Source organism: Bufo bufo, chromosome 10 (genome assembly GCF_905171765.1).
Source record: "Bufo bufo chromosome 10, aBufBuf1.1, whole genome shotgun sequence".
Taxonomy (NCBI): domain Eukaryota; kingdom Metazoa; phylum Chordata; class Amphibia; order Anura; family Bufonidae; genus Bufo; species Bufo bufo.
Window position 1 is genome coordinate 8,647,163 of NC_053398.1, and position 25,518 is coordinate 8,672,680.

A 25,518-nucleotide genomic window follows, 5' to 3' on the forward strand; every position below is an offset into this window, starting at 1 on the left:
TTGATATGCGCGTTTAACGCGCGTTTTCTTCGCGCGTTTTTTACAATAGTAAACGCGCGTTTGTGTGATTGACTGCAGTGTCCTATGGCCACAAACGCGCGTCAAAACGCCCCAAAGAAGCTCAAGAACTTGTTTGAGCGTAGGGCGTTTTACAGCGCGTTTTTCAGCGCTGTAAAACGCTCAAGTGAGAACCAGGGCCATAGGGAAGCATTGGTTTTCATGTGTTGAGCGTTTTACAGCGCGTTTGAACGCGCTGTAAAACGCTCAAGTGTGAACCCAGCCTAAGGCACCTGGCTGCAGCAGGAGCCCTTCCCTGCTACGCTGTACACTAAGCCCCACCCTCTTTGGAAAACCACACCCCTAAGTCACCTGCCAACCAATAATGGAAAGGATCAGGAGATTAACCCGTGTTCTCTTCAAAGAAAATACCGCCAAACTGAGCGACCGGTGAGGCACGCTTCCATGTGTTATTCATTTACAGGGTCACTGTCCCTTTAAGGGCTTGCAGTAAGGCTACAGTCACATCTTCCAGTAGTTGGGGTTATGAAATGTTCCTTAAAGGGTTTGTCCAGGATTAGTAAAACATGGCTGCTTTCTTCCAAAAGTACTTCCAGCCCTCTCCACAGGCTGTATCTGACACTGCGCCTCAGCCCCATTGACTTCAATGGAGAGAAGCTGCAATGCCAGACACAACCTGTGGACAGGGGTGGCGCTATTTTATAGAAGAAAGTAGCCGTGCTATATTATTGTACAGTCCCTTTAATATATAAAAAAAAGCTGTGATCTCAGTTTTTTCAAAAATTACAAAGGACACCAAAAAATAGTTAACCCTTCAATGCCCATTCAGCCTATACCTAATAATCCCTGCACGCCGTTATAGTCCCAAAATACCAGAAACCAACAGTCAGGGTAAGAATTTGATATTTTTATTAACATTTTTGGTCAAGCTCATCACGTACAGTCCCTTAGAAGGCATGTATATGTACAATATAGGTGTCGCCACAGGTACACATACTGTATATGGGAGTAAATAGCATGGCCGTTCAGAAACAGCGCCTCTCCTGGCCAGAGGTGGTGTCTGGTACTGCACCTCGGCCTCACTCACGGGATCCTAGCAGACGCCAACACGAGTAGGACCTATGACCGCGGCCTCCTTGGACCACCCATATACTGCATAGCAGGGGTCAGCAACCTCCAGCTGTGGTGAGACTACAACTCCCAGCATGCTCACTGGGAGTTTTAGTCTCACAACAGCTGGAGTGCCAGAGTTTGCTGACCCCTGCTCTATAGGTAGTAGAGGGCATCCATATGTCAAAACCGATGTCCCCTGCTGATTTTATTGGGCGCCATGTATAGCACCAGCTATGGCTGCTGATTGTGGAGGGTCCCAGCAGAGGACCCCCCTGGGATCCGATCAATGGGTACCTGTGTACAAGCGCCCAGTGTGTGACCCCTCCCCCGCCATGCACACCTGCATCCATTACCTGAGCATACACCGTGCATAGTGCAGTTGCCCCCCACCCCCACCATTGAGATTGCACAATATGTCACGCAACCAAAAACCACCAGAGCCCTGGCCTTAAAGGGGTTGTCCAGAATTAGAAAAACGTGGCGGCTCTATTCCTTAAACAGCACCACACCTATCCTCAGGTAGTGTGTGGTATTGCAGCACGGCCACAGTCACTTTAATGGCGCTGAGCTGCAATACCAGACCCCACCTTGGACAGGTGTGGCGCTGTTTCCTTCTCTAATCACGGACAGCCCCTTCATATGTGACCCTGAGCCTCCCTTTTATGTGTTATAAAATCAGCCGCCCCTCCCCCATGTCTCTCCGCAGCCCGATCCCACTACTACTTCTCCTCCTCCATCTTCCCCAGGGCGTGTATGGCTTTGTTGTCCAGCAGCTCCACCTTCTTGTCACTTGGCAGCACTGCGTTGTTCAGCATGCCCTTCACCAGCGTCGTGATGGGCACGGTGTGGGCGGTGGGGAAGAAGTGAGCGATCGGAACCATCAGCTTCCTGGTTAGCCATTCTACCGGGCGCGACTCTTCCCGGTCAACCATCAGCACCCTGTAAGACAAGCAGCAGATCCGTCATCAGCATCGGGGCGAACAAAGCCAGCCGCCAATAGAACAGGGGGCCCGAAACAGCGGTCTGTACACCAGAAGTCACCAGAAGCTTCTGTTCTGTCTCTCCTCCATACTTTACACTGCAGCTCTGCTTGTTCCGATTGGCTGCTGGATATAAGCACAAGCCCTGCAGGAAATCAGCCATCAATGCCGTCTACTTACGCAGGTCTGAAGATGGTGTAACGGTCAAATCCGATCTCTTCTACCTCCGCTTCCACTTCACCCTGTGGGATAATACAAAACATATCTTATCAGCGATCTCCGGGATCGGCCACCAATATGGAGGTTCAGCCGGAGCGACATCGCCACCCACAGGAACAAAGCAGTTCTGCAACTTTCTAATGCACTTTGCATGTCAGTGAATGAAAACACCACCCCTCGAAATGTAAAGGTTTGGATGGAACTCGACTTTATCGCCACCTGGTGTCCATCATGTTGTACTGCAACTACGTGTTCCGCCTGTACCAGCGATTCTCAGTGGCTCAGCCACTGGGCCCGTGGGAAACTGCGAGAAGGCCGTAGCGGTACTGCGAGCCGCTGCCCTCTCAACCAGCTGATTGGCGGGGGCGCTGGGTGACGGAACCCCGCCGATCTGATGCTGGTGATCTATCCACTATGACATGCATACCTCCAAAATAATATATACTGTAATGTGCTATTCTATAGGATTATTACTAATGTCGTCTATGTACCCACTATAACGTGCACCCCCCTAAGCTAATGTATACTGCTATATACTATACAGGATGATTACTATGGACGGACCCCGCTAGATCCCTGCCGAGGTCCGTACTGACCTTAACCCTCAGGTAGAGGAAGCTGCTCCCCTTGTCAGCGCCTTTAGAAGACTCCAGATTAAAGTGTTGGCAGCCACCAGCTTTTGCCAGCTGCGCCGACTTCAGAACATAGTCGTGATCGACTCGGATAAATCCAGCCTGGAAAACACAGGGCTCAATATTATATTATATGACAATCGAGTCGACATCACATCCAAAAACTGCTTGAGGTCTCTTGATTTTTCAGGCTTCAATCCCTCATTTCTGTGAATGGGGTTGAGTCTGGGAAGGCGGGTATTTTCCCCCCAGCATGTGGTTTCCAGCCAGGTGAGGTCAAATACCTGAGTTTAAGTGCCGGTCCGGGTTTTGGCAGCACCTGGCTGTCCTTAAATAGGCAGCTGGGCACAGCAGCTGAGTCTCGGTTTTTGGGGTCTGAGGTTTTGTGCCGCGCTGTAGGGCTGAGCGCACGCGGGGGAAACAGGCCCCCAAAAGCCTGCTGTGGACTGCTGGGGGCAGAACTGCCAGCAAGGCGATTTTTTGTTCTGTGGACTTTCCATTGTGTGAACCAACACCAAGACTGCAAAGTGCCGTCGTGCGTTTGCCTTATGTGTGAATAAACACTGAAGTTTTGCTTGAGGCCTCATGCACACAACCGTTGTTTGGGTCCGCATCCGAGCCGCCGTTTTTGCGGCTCGGGTGTGGACCCATTCACTTCAATGGGGCCGCAAAAGATGTGGACAGCACTCAGTGTGCTGTCCGCATCTGTTGCTCTGTTCCGTAGCCCCGCAAAAAAAAAAAAATAGAACATGTCCTATTCTTGTCCGTTTTGCGGACAAGAATAGGCATTTCTACAATGCGGACCGCAAAAAACGGAATGGTCGTGTGCATGAGGCCTAACAAACCGGTTTTTGCCTCTGTTCTGCGTCCACTTACCCTGCCTACCAGAGCGAATCCCCACAATGGAAACCATGTGGTTCCCATCAGAGAGTGAAAATCTGTCCTGCGCTCTTCACACCCTGCTCGTTAGGGCTCATTGACACGATCGCAATGCACGGGCACCTTCCGTGGGGCAGGCGCATGGGGATCGCAGAACTATTCACTTGAATGGGTCCGCAATCCTTCCCTTCTGCAAAAAGAGCATGTTCTATCTTTTTGCGGTGCGGAGGCACGGAACTGAACCGCAGAAAGCACTACGTAGTGTTCCATTTCGCATCTCCGGATTTGCGGACCCATTGAAATGAATGGTCCCGCATACGTGATGTGGAATGACAACGGAACGGTGCCAGTGTATTGAGGAGCCGCAAATGCGGTCTGCAATACGGGAACAGGACACTAATGGTCGTGTGAACGAGCCTTTACACTGTACAAGCAACTTTGAATAGAATGCCCAATGAGCAGTTAAGACTGACATATGGCACAGCAGTATAAACAGATAAGGAACATGAGTTACTATAAGGATTTACATGACATTTAGAGTCGGGCGACAGCACCTGGGCGCAGTATTGGCGGCGGGGTTTTTATTCTTAGGGCTCGTTCACACGACTGTATGGCTTTTTCAGTGTTTTGCGGGCCGTTTTTAACAGATCCATTTTTCCGTTTTTTTTTGTTTCAGTAGTGTTTCCGGTTTTCCATTCCGTTTTTCCATGTGGCATATACAGTAATTACATAGAAAAAAATGGGCTGGGCATAACCTTTTCAATAGATGGTTCCGCAAAAACGGAACGGATACGGAAGACATATGGAGTACATTCCGTATGTGTTCTGTTTTTTTTGCGGACCCGTTGACTTGAATGGAGCCACTGAACGTGATTTGCGGGCAATAATAGGACATGTTCTATCTTTGAACGGAAATACGGAAACTGAATGCAATGCATTTTTTCAGGAACCATTGAAATGAATGGTACTGTATACGGAACGCAAAAAACGTTCGTGTGAACGAGCCCTTAGTTAGTTGAAACATAGTTGCCCTCTCACAATTTCAGGTTCATCCGTGTGACGCCCAGCACTTTTTCCCAGTGTAAGGCCCAGCACGTGACTGTATCCCAGTTGCATCTGCATTCTGACTACAGAACTATTGCTTTCAATGGGTCCGTGGTCTGCATTTTACGGACATAGTCTACCCTTTTGCGGAACAGACACACGGATGCGGAATATGTCCTATACCTGTTTGCAAAATGTAGACCCGCGGACCCATTGAATTCAGGGCTCATGCACACGACAGTATTTTGCGTTCCGTATACGGACCGTATTTTGATACCATTCATTTCAATGGGTCCGCAAAAGATGCGGACAGCACTCAGTGTGCTGTCCGCATCCGTTGCTCTGTTCCGTGACCCCGCAAAAATTATGAGACGTGTCCTATTCTTGTCCGTTTTGCGGACAAGAATAGGCATCTCTATAATGGGCCTCCTGTTCCGTTCCGCAAATTGCAGAAGGCACGCGGCCGTGTGAATGAGCCCTCTAGGGCATGGGGCCAATCCCAAGACTTTATTTTCACATGGTAGGGACGGATCTGCCCATCCAGGTCTCCTGGTTCATGAATAGAATGCCAGCGTTACATTCTGCCGTGCATGCGTCATGGGTGAGGTTCTCAAACACGGCTATTTTTGCATTTATTATTACTTAAAAGTCTTCCAACTGTTGCAAAACTACAACTCCCAGCATGCCCCCCCAGCCAGGTGGTAGTATGCAACAGCGTTCTGTGGGATAAACGATAAGTTATCAGGTTTTATTTGCCGGCCCCTGTCCTTCAAGGGTTAAAGCGCGTTGACAATTATTTGTTATGTGGCGGAATAAACGATACAATAAAGATACAATAACAATTTGTTTCCCTTTCCACAGTTAATGGCGTTTCTTCCCGCTGTCGATATTGCGGTAGAACAGTGGGCGCTTTGTCTCCAGTAACACCCGTGCCGGACGCTTTGTGTCGCCCTAAAGCCCGATGATTATTTTATTACCTTTGAAATCGCGTCCGATTCTCACGTCGGGTAACATTCCTATGCAGCTCTCTAGCGTCGCCGCTGCTACCCACGCGGCTTCCTGACAAATCCTTGGCCGGGCTCATGTGTCGTCTCATTAAAGCGAGCCCCTAATTTCCCTGCCTTTCGTTCTGCGCTAAACGCTGCTTAATAGAGTCCTGCCATCTTCAATTGTCCGCGGGAAATTAGAGTGACACAAATACCGGCAGCTTTCATTCCCCCTTCAATCTGATTAGTCAGTCGTCTCATTTCAATACTACCCCCAGCTATCACAGGCTAGCGTCCCCCCCCCCACCCCCACCCATTGTCCTGGACTTACAAGTGACACATTCTCCCTGAAGATCAGGCCGGGGAGCGCTTGGGAGCCCCTCGCGCCCTTAACCCATCATTCCACCTCAATGCCCACACCTTTGTTTCTCTTGTTGCCTTGCAAAAGTTGATATATTGACGCCTGAGCCATCGGCGTCCCCTTAATCCGATACACTTTCCCAAATCCTCTGAGACCCCAAGCGGACGGTGAGTAAGCCCCCTATTATCCTGCATTTAACCTATCATTACGCCATGCAGAATTTCCATGGTAGAGAATGCAAAACAGGACGGGGCCATACAGCCAAATATCCGTGACATCTGCATTCAGCGACCGAGCGGCGAGTGGGGTAACACAACCTTAATGCTTTTTACCCCTTTAAGATGCAAAAAATATATATAAATGCAAATATGTCTGACGATATCTCGGACCCTAGAAGGGTAACAGAAGTGGGGTGACATAAGTTAAGGGCGACCATTACAGTGCCACCACCCACCTGTCCACCCACCCTGAACTTACTGCTGTGCCAAGGGCCTGTTTTACCGCGTAGGGGTCCATTCACACGGATCCGCAATACACCCGGCCGGCACCCCCCATAAAACTGCCTATGGTCCGCGGACAAGAATAGGACATGTTCTATTTTTTTGCGGGGCCGAGCTACGGAAATGCGGATGTGGAGAGCACATAGTGTGCTCTGCGCATCCATTCCTGCTCCATTCAGAATAAAAGGGTCCGCACCCGTTCCCGATATTGCGAACGTGTGAATGGACCCTAATTTTGGCGTGCTGAAATTGCAATAAAAGCCTGCCCGCAGCCGCGTCCTTTCTGCCTCCCATACACCTCAATGGGGCAAAGCGCAAAGGCTCGCGGGGTAGCGGCGTGCAGCATGTCCTTTCTTGGTGCGGCCGTGGCTTTAAGCCACTGCTCTGCGATGCTCAGCGCTTTCACCGTGTGTCAGTGTTAACTTTACATCCGGAATTCTGTTTGGATTTGGATAAAAATGGCTAAATGATGCTGCAAGATGTCATTGTTTACATCTGGAATTATATTCATGAACCAGGAAGAACTGGATAAACACACAGCTATAGAGCCCTGTGAGATGTCAGTTTTTAGGCGTCCTGCACACGACCGTAGGTGTCCCGTTGACGTATTGCGGATCCGTAATACACGGGCACCGTTCCGTGTGCATTCCGCATCACGGATGCGGACCCATTTACTTCAATGGGTCCGCAAATCTGGAGATACTGAATGGAACCGTGGGGTTTCGTCCCGCAAAAAGATAGAACATGTCCCATCTTTTTGCGGAACGGCCGGATCGCGGACCCATTAAAGTGAATGGGTCCGCGATCCTCTGCGGCTGCCCCGCGGACGGTGTTCGTGCATTGCGGCCCGCAGCACGGCCACGGGGCGCACACGTTCGTTTGCAGGAGGCCTTACCGTAGATCTGGAATTCTGTTCAGGAACTAGGAGATTCCGGACAAACATGGCTTTGAGGACCTGCAAGATGTCAGTGTTTACTTTAGATCCGGAATTCTATACGAAAGCCAGGAAGACCTGGGTGATCGTGGCTACAGGGCCCTGCAAGAAGGTGGTGTTCACTTTCGATATTGCATTCTATTCATGAACCAGGAGGATTTGGATGAACATAGCTATAGGGCTTTGCAAGAAGTTCACGTTATGAAGCAGGCAGAACTGGATGAACATGGCTAGAGGTTAGATGAACCTGACGGTCAAGGATATCCTCGCATCACACATGGCCGGCAGTACGAGTCTGTGACTCCAGCCTCCTGAGCACGGACTTTGTATGTAACATGCAGGAACACGTGTGAGCTGATAACGCACACGACGGGTTATGTCCCCTCATTAAGATAAGCTGTAATTCATTATCTGGGTCCAAATTCTAACGGCAGAAAGTGGCGGCGGCAGCTGACATCATGTCCGACTGCACCGTCCGCCCAGGTACATCAACAGAACCAGAGGGCCGATCTCAGGAGGCTTGTGATAACAGAACCAGTCTGTGGGACGTTAATGGGGTTGTCCCACTAAAAATATCCTACATTTTCAAAACCAGCCCCTGCATCTGAATACTTTTGTAATTGCATGTAATTAATAATCTGGTATAGCCACTGAGAGATTCAATAAAATGTATCTGTATAGCGCCACCTGCTGTCACTGAGATGGAAGCACATGAACAGTTCCATCCTTCAGCTGCAGCAGAAAGGACATGCCCCATGAGAGCGCGCACGCTGTCGGCTTGAAATAAATGTAGCAGAACAATTAAAGCAGTGAATGGGGAGATCTCTGGACCCATGTGAGGCGCAGGGCTGGTTCTCAATCGGTTAGAAATAGAGGGTCATGTACTATGTGATGTCTGATTTTCATTTTTTAAAGGTGTTGTCTCATCTCAGACAATGGGGGCATATTGCTAGGATATGCCCCCATTGTCTTATAGGTGCGGGTCCCATATCGAGAACGGAGCCCCGAAAGTGAAGGAGAGCGCACCGCGCATGCGCAGCCGCCCTCCATTAATTTCTATGGGGCCGCCGAAAATAGCCGAGCGCTGGCTCGGCTATTGCCGTCTGCCCCATAGAAATGAATGGGAGCATGGGACGCGCATGCGCGGCACGCTCCCATTCACTTCTATGGGAGAGGCGCGGATTAGCCCTTGGTGGTGGACGGACCCCGGGAAATCTGCTCCCCGCTCCGTTCTCGATATAGGTGCGGGTCTCAGCGTTGGGACCTGCACCTATCAGACAATGGGGGCATATCCTAGCGATATACCCCCATTGTCTAAGATGGAAATACCCCTTTAAAGGATGTCGGTCACCACTATATGACCTTATACAGCGCTTACATGGCTCTGCAGCACACCTATACAGGACTCTAATGGTACCTGGGCCGGCGGAGCAGTGCGCAGGCGCGGGATCTCGGCCGGACCTAGCGATGAAGCGAGTAAAGTAAAAGGAAGGCAGAGCAGCCTGGGCCCCTGCACCGGGAACGCCGCCCCGGGCACCGGCGAGGGCTCATTTGCATATGGAATAAACGACGTTTTTCCTGCTTGTGCAAGTCAAAAGATAATAAGAAAGGCACCATTAGAGTCATGTATAGGTGTGCTGCAGAGCCATGGACGGCGGTATAAGGTCATATAGGGGGGACTTTAATCATGGGATAACCCCCTTTACAAAGCCATAGGAGGCACCAGCCCCGAGAGAGGCTACACGCCCGCGACTCCTGACTGGCATCTGTCTATGCCCAGCTCTGGGCTGGATTCTAATGTGAGGCAACCGCTCTACTCACCTCCCCAGATTTTGCTTTTGTGGTTCCAAGACAGCAGAACCCAACATCGTGTCCTTGAAAGGCGGCCGAATGCTCCTCTAACTTCTCAAAATCAACCACCTCCTGGTTCTGGAGATAGAAGAGAGAGAGACAGAGCGGGGTAAGTGTGGGGAGATGGGGGGTGAAATCAAGAGTCACAGCCCCCATCTCACAACAAAATCAGCACGCTCCTCTCCTGAAATCCTCTGTGCTGCTGGGGACCCCGCTCCTTGCACTATGTAACTCTCAGTCTGAAACCTCCACAAGATCAGCACACTCCTCTCCTGAAATCCTCTGTGCTGCTGGGACCCTGCTCCTTCCACTATGTAACTCTCAGCCTGTGACCTTCACAAGATCAGCAAACTCCTCTCCTGAAATCCTCTGTGCTGCTGGGGACCCCTCTCCTTTCACTATGTAACTCTCAGCCTGTGACCTCCACAAGATCATCACACTCCTCTCCTGAAATCCTCTGTGCTGCTGGGACCCTGCTCCTTCCACTATGTAACTCTCAGTCTGTGACCTCCACAAGACCAGCACACTCCTCTCCTGAAATACTCTGTGCTGCTGGGAGGACCCTGCTCCTTCCACTATGTAACTCTCAGTCTGTGACCTCCACAAGACCAGCACACTCCGCTCATGAAATACTCTGTGCTGCTGGTGGCCTGTGATCTCCTACTAGTCTGTATTCTCTTCCATACATCACAACACCACAGAGGAGTGCCAAGGTCACTGTCTCCTGCAAAATCAACCTCTTCTAAAATACTCTGTGCTGCATAGCTCTCTGGTCTGACCTCCTACCTGTCGCCACTCTCCTTTTGAATCCTAACACCAGGTCACTGGCTCCTACAAGGTCATCACACTCTTCCCCTGCTGCTCCCATCATATGACTATACAAGGTCTGATGACGTCACCCACCACATCTTTATAAGCCTTGTCTTCATAGTTTAGCTTCCGGCGCCCGATGACGGTGACTTTGCTGTAGAGCCGACTGTGGACGATCTGCTTGAGGAGCTCTTTGCCCGTCTCTCCGGACGCCCCGAGGATGAAGCAGGACTTGTTTAGCTGCCGGTATACTTCTTGCAGCGTCTTGAGATCTTTAGCCATCCTGTGTGCAGCAAGGAAATGATGAAGCGTTAGGATTCCTTTTAATAAACCGCGGCCCCTCGGGGAACATCGGGCCCAGAACGTCCTGCTGCCATAGTTACTAATTACAGGCTAATGGGTAAACAACAGTCAGGACGCCGCGGCCACCCCCATAAGATTCTGGGGGGGGCGCTCAAACAAGCCCATCTGCCCAAATATAAGATGCACAGAGGGAACGTCCCCAATCCCTTCTGGAAACGTATTGACTGCTATTCACAAGCTTTGAGAGTTGATAGAGGGGTTCGCTATAGGCCTCCCCTTACTAGCTGACACTCCCTCCGAATGACCACAGGGGGCCCCATCCTGCGACACCTGGTGAGGTACCCAGGGGACAAAATCTCAACTCTTCACTATGGTGGGACCTTGCCATCACCTTTGCTCAAAGCCCTTTTAATCCTTGAGCCGGGGTCCCCCTGTATTTCACTCACACACCCGGTGCACTAGTTGTGCACCCTTAAAGCGTATGTCCACTGCTGCACATGACATCTTTATACAGGGTATGTATACTTTTGCAACTACATAAACTTTTGCACTGTGTAAATTAATCTACCGCTTTGTGTATACAGCTCCTATACAGACCTGTGTGTCTCCATGGTAACGCACATCTCACGGATTGCGGTCCGGCCGCGTGCATGAGCCCTTACAGACGAGGCAGATGGGAGGAAGTCGCTGCAGGATCAGACTACACTTGGCTTTGTCGTCTGTTACCGTGGAGACGCAGAGGTCTGCATAGGAGCTGTATGCTCAAAACAGTAGGAGGTTTTGTGACCGTTGCCATTTATTGCTTCATTTTTATTGTGCGCACATTGGAGCAGAAACTTAAAAAAACTGTTGCAAAAGTAGACGCACCCCTTCCAAAATTCCCATTTCAAATTGCAAGGTATATATGGAAAAAGTCAGTATACGTTGTCCCTGCGACTACCCCTAGAGGCGCTCTCACTACCGCAGCGGGCGGGGCCCCTCGGCTCAGGAAGCGGGACCGCTCTATGGACGCCTCGTTTTGAGCTTTTCCATGGAAAGTCCTTGATGAGTTTAGGAGGAGGAAACTGCTGCTCGACATCAAATCCTTTCATTTCATATCTATATTTAGTCAGCGACCAAAGTGGAGACGTCGGACACACACCGTACGGCTTCTACTAGGACTACATACAGTAAATGGCGCCATATTGGAGCTCAGAACCGCGGGGTGCCTTCGGTAATGCCACGATGCGCTGACGTCCTGCTGAGCTTGTATATGAGCAAGCAGAGCTGCAGTGTAAATCATGAGGGCGGGTCGGATTAGACAGAAGATGGCTTTCAGATTACTTTATACCAGGGATGCCCAACCTGCTGCCCTCCAGCTGTTGCAAAACTACAACTCCTAGCATGCCCGGACAGCCTACACCTATCAGCTTACAGCAGGGCATGATGGGAGTTGTAGTTTTACAACAGCTGGAGGGCCGCAGGTTGAGCGTCCCTGCTTTATACAATGAGGCTGGGCTGACAGCCCATAGTTCCCGATTCCCGGCTGCAGTCGGCCTCCTACACACCGCACGTCCGGAGAGAACTGGGATGCTGCATGTAAACCAGAAATCTAATCCGCTGCTGATTCACCGCACACCCACTCGCTGCGCCGCGCCAAACAGCTCCTCAAATACAACCACACCCACCATCCACAGTCCCGGTCATACAGGGGTGTATCCCGAGCAAACAGGGGGCAAAGCCATGGAGGCCGGGGGTCTTCTTCTACAGGACACCTAGTGGTCAGCCTGAGAGTCCATGTGTGGGCGGAACTGCTCTGAGGCCTCTTTCACACGAGCGTGACGGATTAGGTCCGGGTGCGTTCAGTGAAACTCGCACCATTTTGCTAGCAAGTTCAGTCCGTTTTGTCTGCGATTGCGTTCAGTACAATGCGTTTTGATGCGTGATAAAAAACTGAAGGTTTACAAACAACATCTCCTAGCAACCATCAGTGAAAAACGTATCGCATCCGCACTTGTTTACGGATGCAATGCGTTTTTCAGTGAAGCCCCATTCACTTCTATGGGGCCAGGGCTGCGTGAAAAACGCAGAATATAGAACATGCTGCGTTTTTCACGCAACGCAAAACTGATGCGTGAAAAAAACCGCTCATGTACACAGACACATTGAAATGAATGGGTCAGGATTCAGTGCGGCTGCTATGTGTTCACGTCACGCATCGCACCCGCGCGGAAAACTCGCTCATGTGAAAGGGGCGTAATGCAGGGATCAGCAACCTTTGGCACTACAGCTGTTGTGAAACTACAACTCCCAGCATGTTCCTTTCACTTCTGTGGGAGTTCAGAGAACAGCCAAGCAAGTGTGCATGATGGGAGATGTAGTTTCGCAACAGCTGGAGTGCCGGAGGTTGCTGACCCTAGTCTAATGCAAATGAAGCCACGTTACAAATGGTTTTGATTAGAAACATTGTACTGTGACATCACTGTGTGTATTATCTCTGTACTGTGACATCACTGTGTGTATTATCCCTGTACTGTGACATCACTGTGTCTATTATCTCTGTACTGTGACATCACTGTGTGTATTATCCCTGTACTGTGACATCACTGTGTGTATTATCCCTGTACTGTGACATCACTGTGTTTATTATCCCTGTACTGTGACATCACTGTGTGTATTATCCCTGTACTGTGACATCACTGTGTTTATTATCCCTGTACTGTGACATCACTGTGTGTATTATCCCTGTACTGTGACATCACTGTGTGTATTATCTCTGTACTGTGACATCACTGTGTGTATTATCCCTGTACTGTGACATCACTGTGTTTATTATCTCTGTACTGTGACATCACTGTGTGTATTATCCCTGTACTGTGACATCACTGTGTATGTTATCCCTGTACTGTGACATCACTGTGTTTATTATCCCTGTACTGTGACATCACTGTGTGTATTATCTCTGTACTGTGACATCACTGTGTGTATTATCCCTGTACTGTGACATCACTGTGTCTATTATCTCTGTACTGTGACATCACTGTGTGTATTATCCCTGTACTGTGACATCACTGTGTGTATTATCCCTGTACTGTGACATCACTGTGTGTATTATCCCTGTACTGTGACATCACTGTGTTTATTATCCCTGTACTGTGACATCACTGTGTGTATTATCCCTGTACTGTGACATCACTGTGTTTATTATCCCTGTACTGTGACATCACTGTGTGTATTATCCCTGTACTGTGACATCACTGTGTGTATTATCCCTGTACTGTGACATCACTGTGTGTATTATCTCTGTACTGTGACATCACTGTGTGTATTATCCCTGTACTGTGACATCACTGTGTTTATTATCTCTGTACTGTGACATCACTGTGTGTATTATCCCTGTACTGTGACATCACTGTGTATGTTATCCCTGTACTGTGACATCACTGTGTTTATTATCCCTGTACTGTGACATCACTGTGTGTATTATCCCTGTACTGTGACATCACTGTGTTTATTATCCCTGTACTGTGTCATCGCTGTGTGTATTATCCCTGTACTGTGACATCACTGTGTTTATTATCCCTGTACTGTGACATCACTGTGTGTATTATCCCTGTACTGTGACATCACTGTGTATGTTATCCCTGTACTGTGACATCACTGTGTTTATTATCCCTGTACTGTGACATCACTGTGTGTATTATCCCTGTACTGTGACATCACTGTGTGTATTATCTCTGTACTGTGACATCACTGTGTTTATTATCCCTGTACTGTGACATCACTGTGTTTATTATCCCTGTACTGTGACATCACTGTGTTTATTATCTCTGTACTGTGACATCACTGTGTTTATTATCCCTGTACTGTGACATCACTGTGTGTATTATCCCATTACTGTGACATCACTGCGTGTATTATCCCTGTACTGTGACATCACTGTGTGTATTATCCCTGTACTGTGACATCACTGCGTGTATTATCCCTGTACTGTGACATCACTGTGTGTATTATCTCTGTACTGTGACATCACTGTGTGTATTATCCCTGTACTGTGACATCACTGTGTGTATTATCCCTGTACTGTGACATCACTGCGTGTATTATCCCTGTACTGTGACATCACTGTGTGTATTATCTCTGTACTGTGACATCACTGTGTGTATTATCCCTGTACTGTGACATCACTGTGTTTATTATCCCTGTACTGTGACATCGCTGTGTATATTATCCCTGTACTGTGACATCACTGTGTGTATTATCTCTGTACTGTGACATCACTGTGTGTATTATCCCTGTACTGTGACATCACTGTGTGTATTATCTCTGTACTGTGACATCACTGTGTGTATTATCCCTGTACTGTGACATCACTGTGTGTATTATCCCTGTACTGTGACATCACTGCGTGTATTATCCCTGTACTGTGACATCACTGTGTGTATTATCTCTGTACTGTGACATCACTGTGTGTATTATCCCTGTACTGTGACATCACTGTGTGTATTATCTCTGTACTGTGACATCACTGTGTGTATTATCCCTGTACTGTGACATCACTGTGTGTATTATCCCCGTACTGTGACATCACTGTGTGTATTATCCCTGTATTGTGACTCTCCACATTGCCTCTTTGCTGGCTGGATTCATTTTTCCATCACATTATACACGGCTCGTTTCCATGGTTACGACCACCCTGCGATCCATCAGCGGTGGTCGTGCTTGCACACTATTGGAAAAAGTGCCAGAATAACTGGAGGTTTGGATCATGGGAGTTTGCATAGTTCAGCACTTTTTCCTATAGTGTGCAAGCACGACCACCGCTGATGGATTGCAGGGTGGTCGTAACCATGGAAACGAGCAGTGTATAATGTGATGGAAAAATGAATCCAGCCAGAAAAGAAAGCAATATGGAGAATCACAATACATTAGTAAGTGCCTGGTATTAACTTTCTCTATGTGATAAATACCATTTGCTAAAGTGAGAGGACCCCTTTAAAGAGACCAAAATATTAATACCGGTAGGTCTTTTCAGTATGTGCTGTGGCCCCCATGGTTCATTGCTACACCCGTGGGTGGCTGCAAACAACAAAGACAGAAGAAACTTCATGAGGAAGAGCCTGCCCCGGGATAACACAACTGAGCGCCGCCAGCATGACTCTGCAGAATCCGGTGTGCAGAGTTGTGCAAGGTGACAATGTGCACCGCGACGCCCAGGCTTCAGATACGGGTGTGCTTATCATGGGCGATCCCCTCCGCCTGCGCTGGAAAGTCAAATAGCAACACCTTCTACAATGGGAACTGGAACAGGAAAGAAAACCTGCAAGAAGCTGGAGTCCCATGTTTAACCCTATATGAGGCTGCCTACAGCAGGGCATGGTGGGAGCTGTAGTCTTACAACAGGTTGGCCACCCCTGCCATAGACCTACAGTCCACCGCCTAACGTGCTGAAAGGTTTGGTGCACATGGGGTTAATACCTGAAATCCTGGATCGGGCCGTCAGTATTTGGGGTCCTGTGGTCATATACACATGCGATCACTGTATGCCAGTATATCAGGGGTCAGCAACCTCCGCCACGCCAGCTGTTGTGAAACTACAACTCCCAGCATGCAAATCAGGCACTGTGCAGGCAAATTCAGCGCTACGGCTCGGCTAGCGGCAGCCGTCGTGTGGCAGCGATACATTGTGACATCGGACGTAACGATTGCACTGTTCTCTTTAGTGTCGGTGTTGCACATTCTGAAGGTCGCAGACATTTTTGGGTCACACGATTTTTCTGCTTCTTGAAGTCGCCGTGCAGTTAGAGCCGCAGGGGTGTCAGGCAAGGGTTACAGGCACGTGACAAAAAACGCCTCTGATTTGTCTTCGACTCGCCGTCGCTTTGTTGCGGCGTGACTGCTCTGCGCATCGCGTGCGATACCGGCTTTACGGGTCAGCGGGGGAGATCTATCAAAACTGGTGTAAAGCAGAGCTGGTTTAGTCGCCCATAGCAACCAATCAGTTTCCACCTTTCATTTAGGACGGCTCCTTTGGAAAATGAATGGAGGGATCTGATTGGTTACTGGGAGCAGTTAAACCAGTTCTACTTTACACCAGTTTGATAAATGGCCCCCAGTGTGTTGAAGGTGATGAAATGGTTAATGCATAGAGGACAGTAAATACTTGAATACTGCCAAATGTGTTCCGGCTTTGAGGGGGTTAATATTTTGGCCACTGTTTAATGTGTGCAGGCAATGAGATGGTTAAGGTTCCATTCTTCTTGCTCGGGCAAATAAGAGGGTAGGGAGCAAAGTGGGCACCAGGACCGGGAGGGGACCCGTTCTTTATCTGTGCAGTGCATCACTGAAAAAGGTTAATTTCAACCCTGAAAGGGTTAATATCTCCTTTACAGCGGGGTGTGTGGTGCTATCTCGGGCGAGTTTATGTCTTGAAAGGGTTAACGTCTAGCGGTGCAGGAGTTGCTGAGCCTGGAGGTGAAAGGGTTAATACGTGGGTGCGAGGTGTAAGCAGCAGTGTGGTGCATAAAGGGTTAGTACCTGAGTATTTTAAGGTTCATTAGTAGGTGTGCGGTGCTAAAGGGTTAATACGCATCAGACAGTGTGGGTGCACCTGGTAGTAATGTGGTGCAGAGAGGGTTAATATCCAATACTAAGTGTGATGCTGAGAGGGTTAATACATGATAGTAGTGCGGTGCATATAAGGTTAATACCCGGTAGTAGCAGTGTAGTGCAGAGGGGGTTAATACCTGGGCAGCAGTGCGGTGCAGAGAGGGTTAATACCTGGGCAGCAGTGCGGTGCAGAGAGGGTTAATACCTGGGCAGCAGTGCGGTGCAGAGAGGGTTAATACATGATAGCAGTGCGGTGCAGAGAGGGTTAATACATGATAGCAGTGCGGTGCAGAGAGGGTTAATACATGATAGCAGTGCGGAGCAGAGAGGGTTAACCCCCGGTAGCAGCAGTGCGGCGCAGAGAGGGTTAATACCTGGGCAGCTCCACCGGCGCCGAGTGCTCCTCGTGCAGTGAGATGGCGACTATGAGGACGAGGACGGCGCCGCCGATGCAGCAGCTGCTGCTCCACACACCCGGCATAGGAGCCGCTTCCTGCCCTGCCCTGCAGTACTGCGCATGCGCGGCCCTCAGAGTCTCCAGTGACGGAACCAAGGTAACACCTGCAACTGACGGCACAGGTGACCGCAGGGGGCCACACACTATAGATAGGCCTCCCGGGGGGCCCATACACTCTAGACTGTCCCCTGATATATTGGACAGTATTATATATGTATAAGTATACAGTGAGCAGAAAAATCCTCACAGGATATTATCACATACATGACCTGTATACACATGGGAGCAGTGACACATGTACATACATGACCTCTGTATACACATGGGAGCAGTGACACATGTACATACATGACCTGTATACACATGGGAGCAGTGACACATGTACATACATGACCCCTGTATACACATGGGAGCAGTGACACATGTACATACATGACCTGTATACACATGGAGCAGTGACACATGTACATACATGACCTGTATACACATGGGAGCAGTGACACATGTACATACATGACCTGTATACACATGGGAGCAGTGACACATGTACATACATGACCTCTGTATACACATGGGAGCAGTGACACATGTACATACATGACCTGTATACACATGGGAGCAGTGACACATGTACATACATGACCCCTGTATACACATGGGAGCAGTGACACATGTACATACATGACCTCTGTATACACATGGGAGCAGTGACACATGTACATACATGACCTGTATACACATGGGAGCAGTGACACATGTACATACATGACCTGTATACACATGGGAGCAGTGACACATGTACATACATGACCTCTGTATACACATGGGAGCAGTGACACATGTACATACATGACCTGTATACACATGGGAGCAGTGACACATGTACATACATGACCTCTGTATACACATGGGAGCAGTGACACATGTACATACATGACCCCTGTATACACATGGGAGCAGTGACACATGTACATACATGACCTGTATACACATGGGAGCAGTGACACATGTACATACATGACCTGTATACACATGGGAGCAGTGACACATGTACATACATGACCTGTATACACATGGGAGCAGTGACACATGTACATACATGACCTCTGTATACACATGGGAGCAGTGACACATGTACATACATGACCTTTATACACATGGGAGCAGTGACACATGTACATACATGACCCCTGTATACACATGGGAGCAGTGACACATGTACATACATGACCTCTGTATACACATGGGAGCAGTGACACATGTACATACATGACCTGTATACACATGGGAGCAGTGACACATGTACATACATGACCTGTATACACATGGGAGCAGTGACACATGTACATACATGACCTCTGTATACACATGGGAGCAGTGACACATGTACATACATGACCTGTATACACATGGGAGCAGTGACACATGTACATACATGACCTCTGTATACACATGGGAGCAGTGACACATGTACATCCATATATAGGAGCCTGTGCACATTATACAGGAGGTTTCCCCCCCCACAGTGAATATCCTATAGACGGGAGGGGAGACTCCTCAGGGTTTACATTGCTGGAGGTCTGGGGGTCCGAGCGCTGTGACCCCTCAGTTACTAGAGGAACGTACTGGCGATACTAGGGGGGTTCGGTGCACTTTTGGTTCTGGTTGTTTTCGAGGCCATTATGGTCTCCGGCAGCTCCTCGACCTCCCGGCCTAATGCCTTATTCACAGTCAGTGGGGCACATTCACTAAGACCGGCTCCTTGCGCCTCCTCTGCGCTGCCGCATGCGCCTCGTCGTAAGTTATCTGTGGCAGTCCTTGCACCACATGTATAAGATACACCAGCCCCTGGCTGTCGTAGCGTTTCACTTTGCACACGACCGTATGGCTTTTTCAGTATTTTACCAGTATATAGTACCATTCATTTCAATGAGTCCGCAAAAAAAAGCGGAAGTTACTCTGTGTGCGTTCCGTGTCCGTATGTCCTATTATTGTCTGCATAACTGACAAGGATAGAACTGTTCTATTAGGGGCCAACTGTTCTGTTCCGCAAAATACAGAATGCACACGGACGTCATCTGTATTTTTTACTGATCCGTTTTTTTGCTGACTGCAAAGTACATAGTCGTGTGCATGAGGCTTAAATCCGTATAATACTGTGCGCTCCCATCCAGAACGGAGGATCACGCTCACACACGGCGCGCGATTCCCACAATGGACTCGCTCGTGTGACACAGCCCTAAGGCCCCTTGCAGACGAGCGGTTGTCACACTGCGAGTCCGCAGCGCAGCTCCCGGCCTGACCTCCCTGCACTGACCGGGTCACATAGCATTATATTGATTTATGATGCTATTTAACCCTTACAGTTCTGGAATGTATTAGATGACACTGACCTATTGCTATTGGTGCGGACCGCAAAAAACAGCACGGTCGTGTGCATGAGCCCTGTGCATGAGTGATCACTGCTCCCTATACTGTGGAGGAGATCGCTGCATGTAAATGTGTCTCCTCCACTGAGGAGCAAATGATTGTCAGGAAGGAATGCTTCTGTATGAGGACAAGCAATTGCATTAGTGATCACTGCTCCCCATACTGTGGAGGAGATCGCTGCATGTAAATGTGTCTTCTCCACACTTCCTTCCCAACAATCGCCTGCTAAATTGTCCCGTCTAATGGGAACTTAAAGGGGTATTGCAGTTCTTACAATTTATCCCCTACCCACAGTCCTAACAGTGGGACCCCCGACGATCACAGAACAGGGGCCCCGTACCCCCTGCAGCCTTTGAAAAGAACGGAGTGGCCGGTCACACATTTGCGTGGTCACTCCATTCATTTCAATGGGAATGAATGGAGCGGCCGCACGCATGCCCGACCGGGCGCTTCATCCTTTTCAGAGGGGTTGCAGGCAGTACCGGGCCCCCTTTCTCCTAATCGGTGGGGGTCTCAGCAGTAGGCCGGGTTCACATCACCGTTTCGTTTTCCGTTCTCCACAAAGGGCTTTTTCTCCCGTCTAACCTAATGAATCTCTGGCGGAACTGACAAAAACGGATGCAAATTGAGCAGATGCTCAGTATAAGGGCTCATGCACATGAACGTATTTTCTTGTCCGTGTCCGTTTTCTGCGGACAGCACACATACCCATTGATTTGAATGTGCCTGTTCACACCGTGGGTCAGTAAAAAAAAAGACGTGCATTAGGCCTCATGCACACGACCGTTGTGTGTTTTGTGGTCCGCAAAACGCGGATCCGCCAAACACGAATGGCGTCCGTGTGCGTTCCCGCAATTTGCGGAACGGCACAGACAGCCTTTAATATAACTGCTTATTCTTGTCCGCAAAGTGCGGATAAGAATAGGACATGTTATATTTTTTAGCGGACCACGGAACGGAGAAACGGATGCGGACAGCACACGGAGCGCTGTCCGCATCTTTTGCGGCCCCATTGAAGTGAATGGGTCCGCACCCGAGCCGCTAAAACTGTCGTGTGCATGAGGCCTTACTTTGATCCATGATGCGGACCAAACACGCCCATTATAGTCTACGGGTCGGTGAAAATCACAGACACAACACAGATGGCGTCCATATTGCGTCCGTTTTTGACCGAAGACTGATCGGAGACGCTCTAGAAATTTATTTTCAGCTGAGCAGCGTCCGTGGATTTTCTCACGGACTTGAAAATAACAGAAATGTGAATGAGGCCAGACGAGGCTGAACGCCACGCCTCACTGCTGAGTAGCGGCAGGTGCGTCAATGCTCTGTAGCACGCCATACACTGACCATGAGGCGCTCTGAGCCCCACCAAGCACAACACCACAGTGAGACCCCTGATCTCAGTCCAGCTGTGTGCCCACCACTACTGCCACATGCAATCCTCTGTCCAGAATACTGGATGTATATAGCCCCTGACAAGGGCACAGGACTTTCCTAGCAATGGTCGGAGGTCACAGAGGTCAGTATGTTGGTGACTATGGAGCAGCGCACTGGTCAGCACGGCGCTGTGCTATTGTCACTCCCTGGATTGTTGCATAGCTCCATGCTATTTGGGCAGCTGAGGCTGGATGAAGTGTGCCCGTCTATGGCCCGGCTTTGATGTGCCGCTCCAGCGTTTTGGGCTCACAATGCCTGTAACAGGTTATAAAAAGTGTGAAATTGTGAATTTTATGGTCAGGAGCAGAGATGACATAAAAGACTTTTCTCCTTCTTACAGCTCAGGGCAAACTCTATGTAGACCCCTGGGCGAGACGTCAAATGGGGGAGCTCTGCTAGCACCCTATAGGGAGAGGTGGAGTCCTTGGTTATTTGCCATTTTTGACTCCTTAAAGGGCACCTGTCAGCAGATTTCTCCCTATGACACTGGCTGACCTGTTACATGTGCACTTGGCAGCTGGAGGCATCTGTGTTGGTCCCGTGTTCATATGTGCCCGCACTGCTGAGAAAAATGATGTCTTAATATATGCAAATGAGCCTCTAGGAGCAACGGGGGCGTTACCATTACTCCGAGATTCTCTGCAACTGCCGCTCCCTCTGCACTTTGACAGGGCCAGGCAGTGTAAAGGTGATCCCGCCTGGCCCTGACTTCTAAAGTCAAAATGCAGAGGATGCGGCAGTTGCAGGGAGAGCAGAGCCTCTAGGTGTAACGGTAACGCCCCCGTTGCTCCTAGAGGCTCATTTGCATATATTTCATATTACAGGTCAGCCGGTGTCATAGGGAGAAATCTCCTGACAGATGCCCTTTAATAAACGAGCCCTGTCTCCATGGGTTTTGTTCAGTGTTGCAGCTCCAATCTATTGTCAGGCCAGGGCTACACAGCAACGTGCGACAAAAGATTACAACTATACCGCAACATTTTTAATGATGACCAGCAATGGTGTCGCACTGCGAAGTGACAGTCCCACAAAAATCCAACTTGGATGGATTTTTGTGCAACTGTCATGTCGCAGTCACCGTGAGACACCATTGACTACCATTACCAAAAATGTCGTCGTGTAGCCCTAACCTTATAGAGAGTAAAACTGCAATACCACACACAGCCTGTGATCAGGAGTGGCACTGTTTTGGAAGAAAACAGCCATGTATTTTATAATCCTGGACAATGCATTTTACTGTTTCTGGAGTTGCTGGGTGACCACCAGTATGGCCACCATTGAGATTATCATTCGGCTTTTCTAGGTTTCTGGTATATAACCATTAATTCCCCTCTTTGAGAGCAGTTAAGGCATTTATTTATGTTGTCACCCAGCTCGCCCAGAAACAGACAAACCTAAGGAGTTGCTGAATAGAATTAACATCTTAGTAAAAGATTTCCTTTAGTTCAGACATTGGAGAAGGTGTAAATCTTACATTTGTAATTCCCTTTCTCTGCAGCAGAGGGCAGTAGAGGTCCAGCCTGAAGCTGCGGTTCTGATCTATAGCAATATTCCTGGGGCTCCTCGTGACTGTATCGGCCCACTCCAGGGCTATACGGAATATCTGACTGTCCCCTTTAATTGTGACATTGCCTCTGCTGCTCGGGTCATAACTTCAGTAGGGTTTAATAGGCTATTAGTGAGTGAACCCAACAAGGGATAGACCGCAGCAACAAGTGGCCCTCCCTGCTTCTGGAGCAGATATCCACGCTCGATCCTCCTTTCACAGCTTGAGCCCAGTGGCGGACCTGCAGTCACGTCAGTGGTGTGCTTAGGGTGTTCGGCACCCGGGGCGGGTCCTTTCTCTGTATTAATGGAAGCGCTCAATTGCTTCTGGGCCCCCCCCGGGCACGCCACTGAGTCGCGTTTCTAATGCAGCTTTTTACATTGTATCAGAGCCCTCCATTATGTAAAACTATTTATATAAATAAGAATGTTCCCATTCACTGACAGCAAGCAGAGGTCCTGAAAACTGTCAGAAACTGACACACAAAGTATATCTGAAATGTGCAGACCATTTTTTGTAGCCGATTTCTTGCACTGCTGCATGCCTTATCCTTCGTCTTTTGTGCCATTTATTCACCTCCATGTTTTCTGACAACCACTTGTCCTGTCAGTGCCCCCCGCTCCATGGCGCTCGGGCGGGATCCCCCATATCATTCTCATAGGGTATATATGGAGTGAGCAGTGCATGAGACGAGAGACTTGCCCACGCTCCGGTCAGCCTGGTGTCATGGCAGATACCAGGGGGCGCAGGAGCGGTAAGTTCATGGGAGGCGCTTACGTTACATAACCTTCTGTTCTAATTTCACACAGTTGCAATCATTACCAGCCATGGAATACATTTCCTGGGCTGCAGAGCTTGCAATCTCTAGGATGTGCTCATGTAATTGGATTCTATTTTTAGGTCCTGGATTCAGGCTCCATCGTCTCTGTGTCACTACAGGCTGCCTTCCTGCGGCTCAGGGGCCCGACCTGTTCATCTGGGTATGACAGCGGTGGAAGAAGACGGAGTCATCACAGCAGGAGGAAGGTAGAGGAGAACCGTCTCTGTATCTTTATATCATTGACTGTCATTGTTTCTGTTTGTTACGTTTTGCAACATTTCAAATGACTTAAAGGGGTTCTCCCATGAGTGATGTAAAAAGATTTATTTCAGGCTGGAAATTTATGTCAGGCTGGAAAGTGGCGTGTCCTTTCTCAGGGGCGTGACCTTTCTGCTGCAACCTTTTCCCTGTGAGGTGCCTTCACACACAGCAGATTTTGTGGCAGAAACATTCTGCAATTGAAAATCAAACTGATTTTCAGTCACTGCATTTTTTGCCACAAAATCTGCCGCTTCCATGGCTAATGACAGTTGAAGATTTAAACTGAGCTTGTGCGACCACCTCAGTGAGGTGGACAAGAAATGAGGAAAAGATGGTGGAGGTGGAAGTTGGTGAAGCTATACAGATGAATTTTATTGTGGCTATATTGCATTTTTAATTACATGAAATTACAAAAGTATTCACATCCAGGTGCTGGTTTGAAAAATGTTGAATATTTTTTTGTGGCAAAACCCCTTTTAAATGCAATATTTATGAACAGACAGATAACATCATGTGTGATTTTACATTTATTAGCAATGATTAGTAATACTTCAAGAATCTTAGTTCAGACCATTGTCTAAATAGGTGCAAAATTCTAACGCACAGCTCCAGATGCCCATCACAGAGCCCCAGAGGTCAAGCATACAATTCTGCTACCTGCAGCCGCCACTAGAGGGAGTTTGCTGAAGACTGAACTTAATGGCTGTAGAAGGCTATGCAGAGAGCTCCCCCTAGTGGTGGCTGCAGGAAGTCAGGATTGTTTCACTGAACTCAATAGCTGTGTGATGCAGGGGATTTGGTGCCCTGTGTCAGCAAAATGGAGCTCCAACCCCTATAAAGATGAATTATGAAATTAACCAGCATATCATTTGGGACTTAAAACTGAACTGATCTTTATTCTCTTCCAGTTTTTTAATTCATTGCAATTTTTGACAAATAATAATAGAGAGCCAACAGAAATATATAACATTTCTTACAATGCAAATGGTTTCTACTGGTTCCAGACAACAGTATTGTAGCATCCATTTTTCTATACCCAAAGTGCTGTGATCTGACGTTACATAAACCTGTGGCACTCCAGCTGTTGCCAAACTACAACTCCCAGCATGCACACTTGCTCAGCTGTTCTCAGAAGGGAGTGAAGGGAAAATGCTGAGAGCTGTAGTGCCCCAGATCCTAACCCCTGTTCTATAGTGAAATATAAAGTGCACAAATAGTGCGTTTTGCATTAGTGATGCTCCGGTATACGTCCTCCTTTTTCTGCTGTTTTTCCCATATTCTTCTCTATGAGACTCGAAAAACATCAGAAAAATGCACCTTACAAATTGAAAAAATTTAATCGAAAAAGT

At 48.7% G+C, this 25,518-nt stretch overlaps 1 protein-coding gene across 1 annotated transcript; it reads right to left on the reverse strand.

Annotated features, from left to right (window-relative positions):
* Nucleotides 1-910: 910 nt before the first annotated feature.
* Nucleotides 911-17,753, reverse strand: HTATIP2 (HIV-1 Tat interactive protein 2). The gene is made up of 6 exons (XM_040409757.1): nucleotides 17,593-17,753; nucleotides 10,421-10,610; nucleotides 9,488-9,595; nucleotides 2,927-3,064; nucleotides 2,292-2,353; nucleotides 911-2,070 (listed from the first exon to the last, which is right to left on the reverse strand). Exons 1-6 carry the CDS (start codon nucleotides 17,697-17,699, stop codon nucleotides 1,851-1,853), a joined length of 825 nt encoding a protein of 274 aa, XP_040265691.1. The 5' UTR covers nucleotides 17,700-17,753; the 3' UTR covers nucleotides 911-1,850.
* Between the last annotated feature and the right edge of the window lie 7,765 nt (nucleotides 17,754-25,518).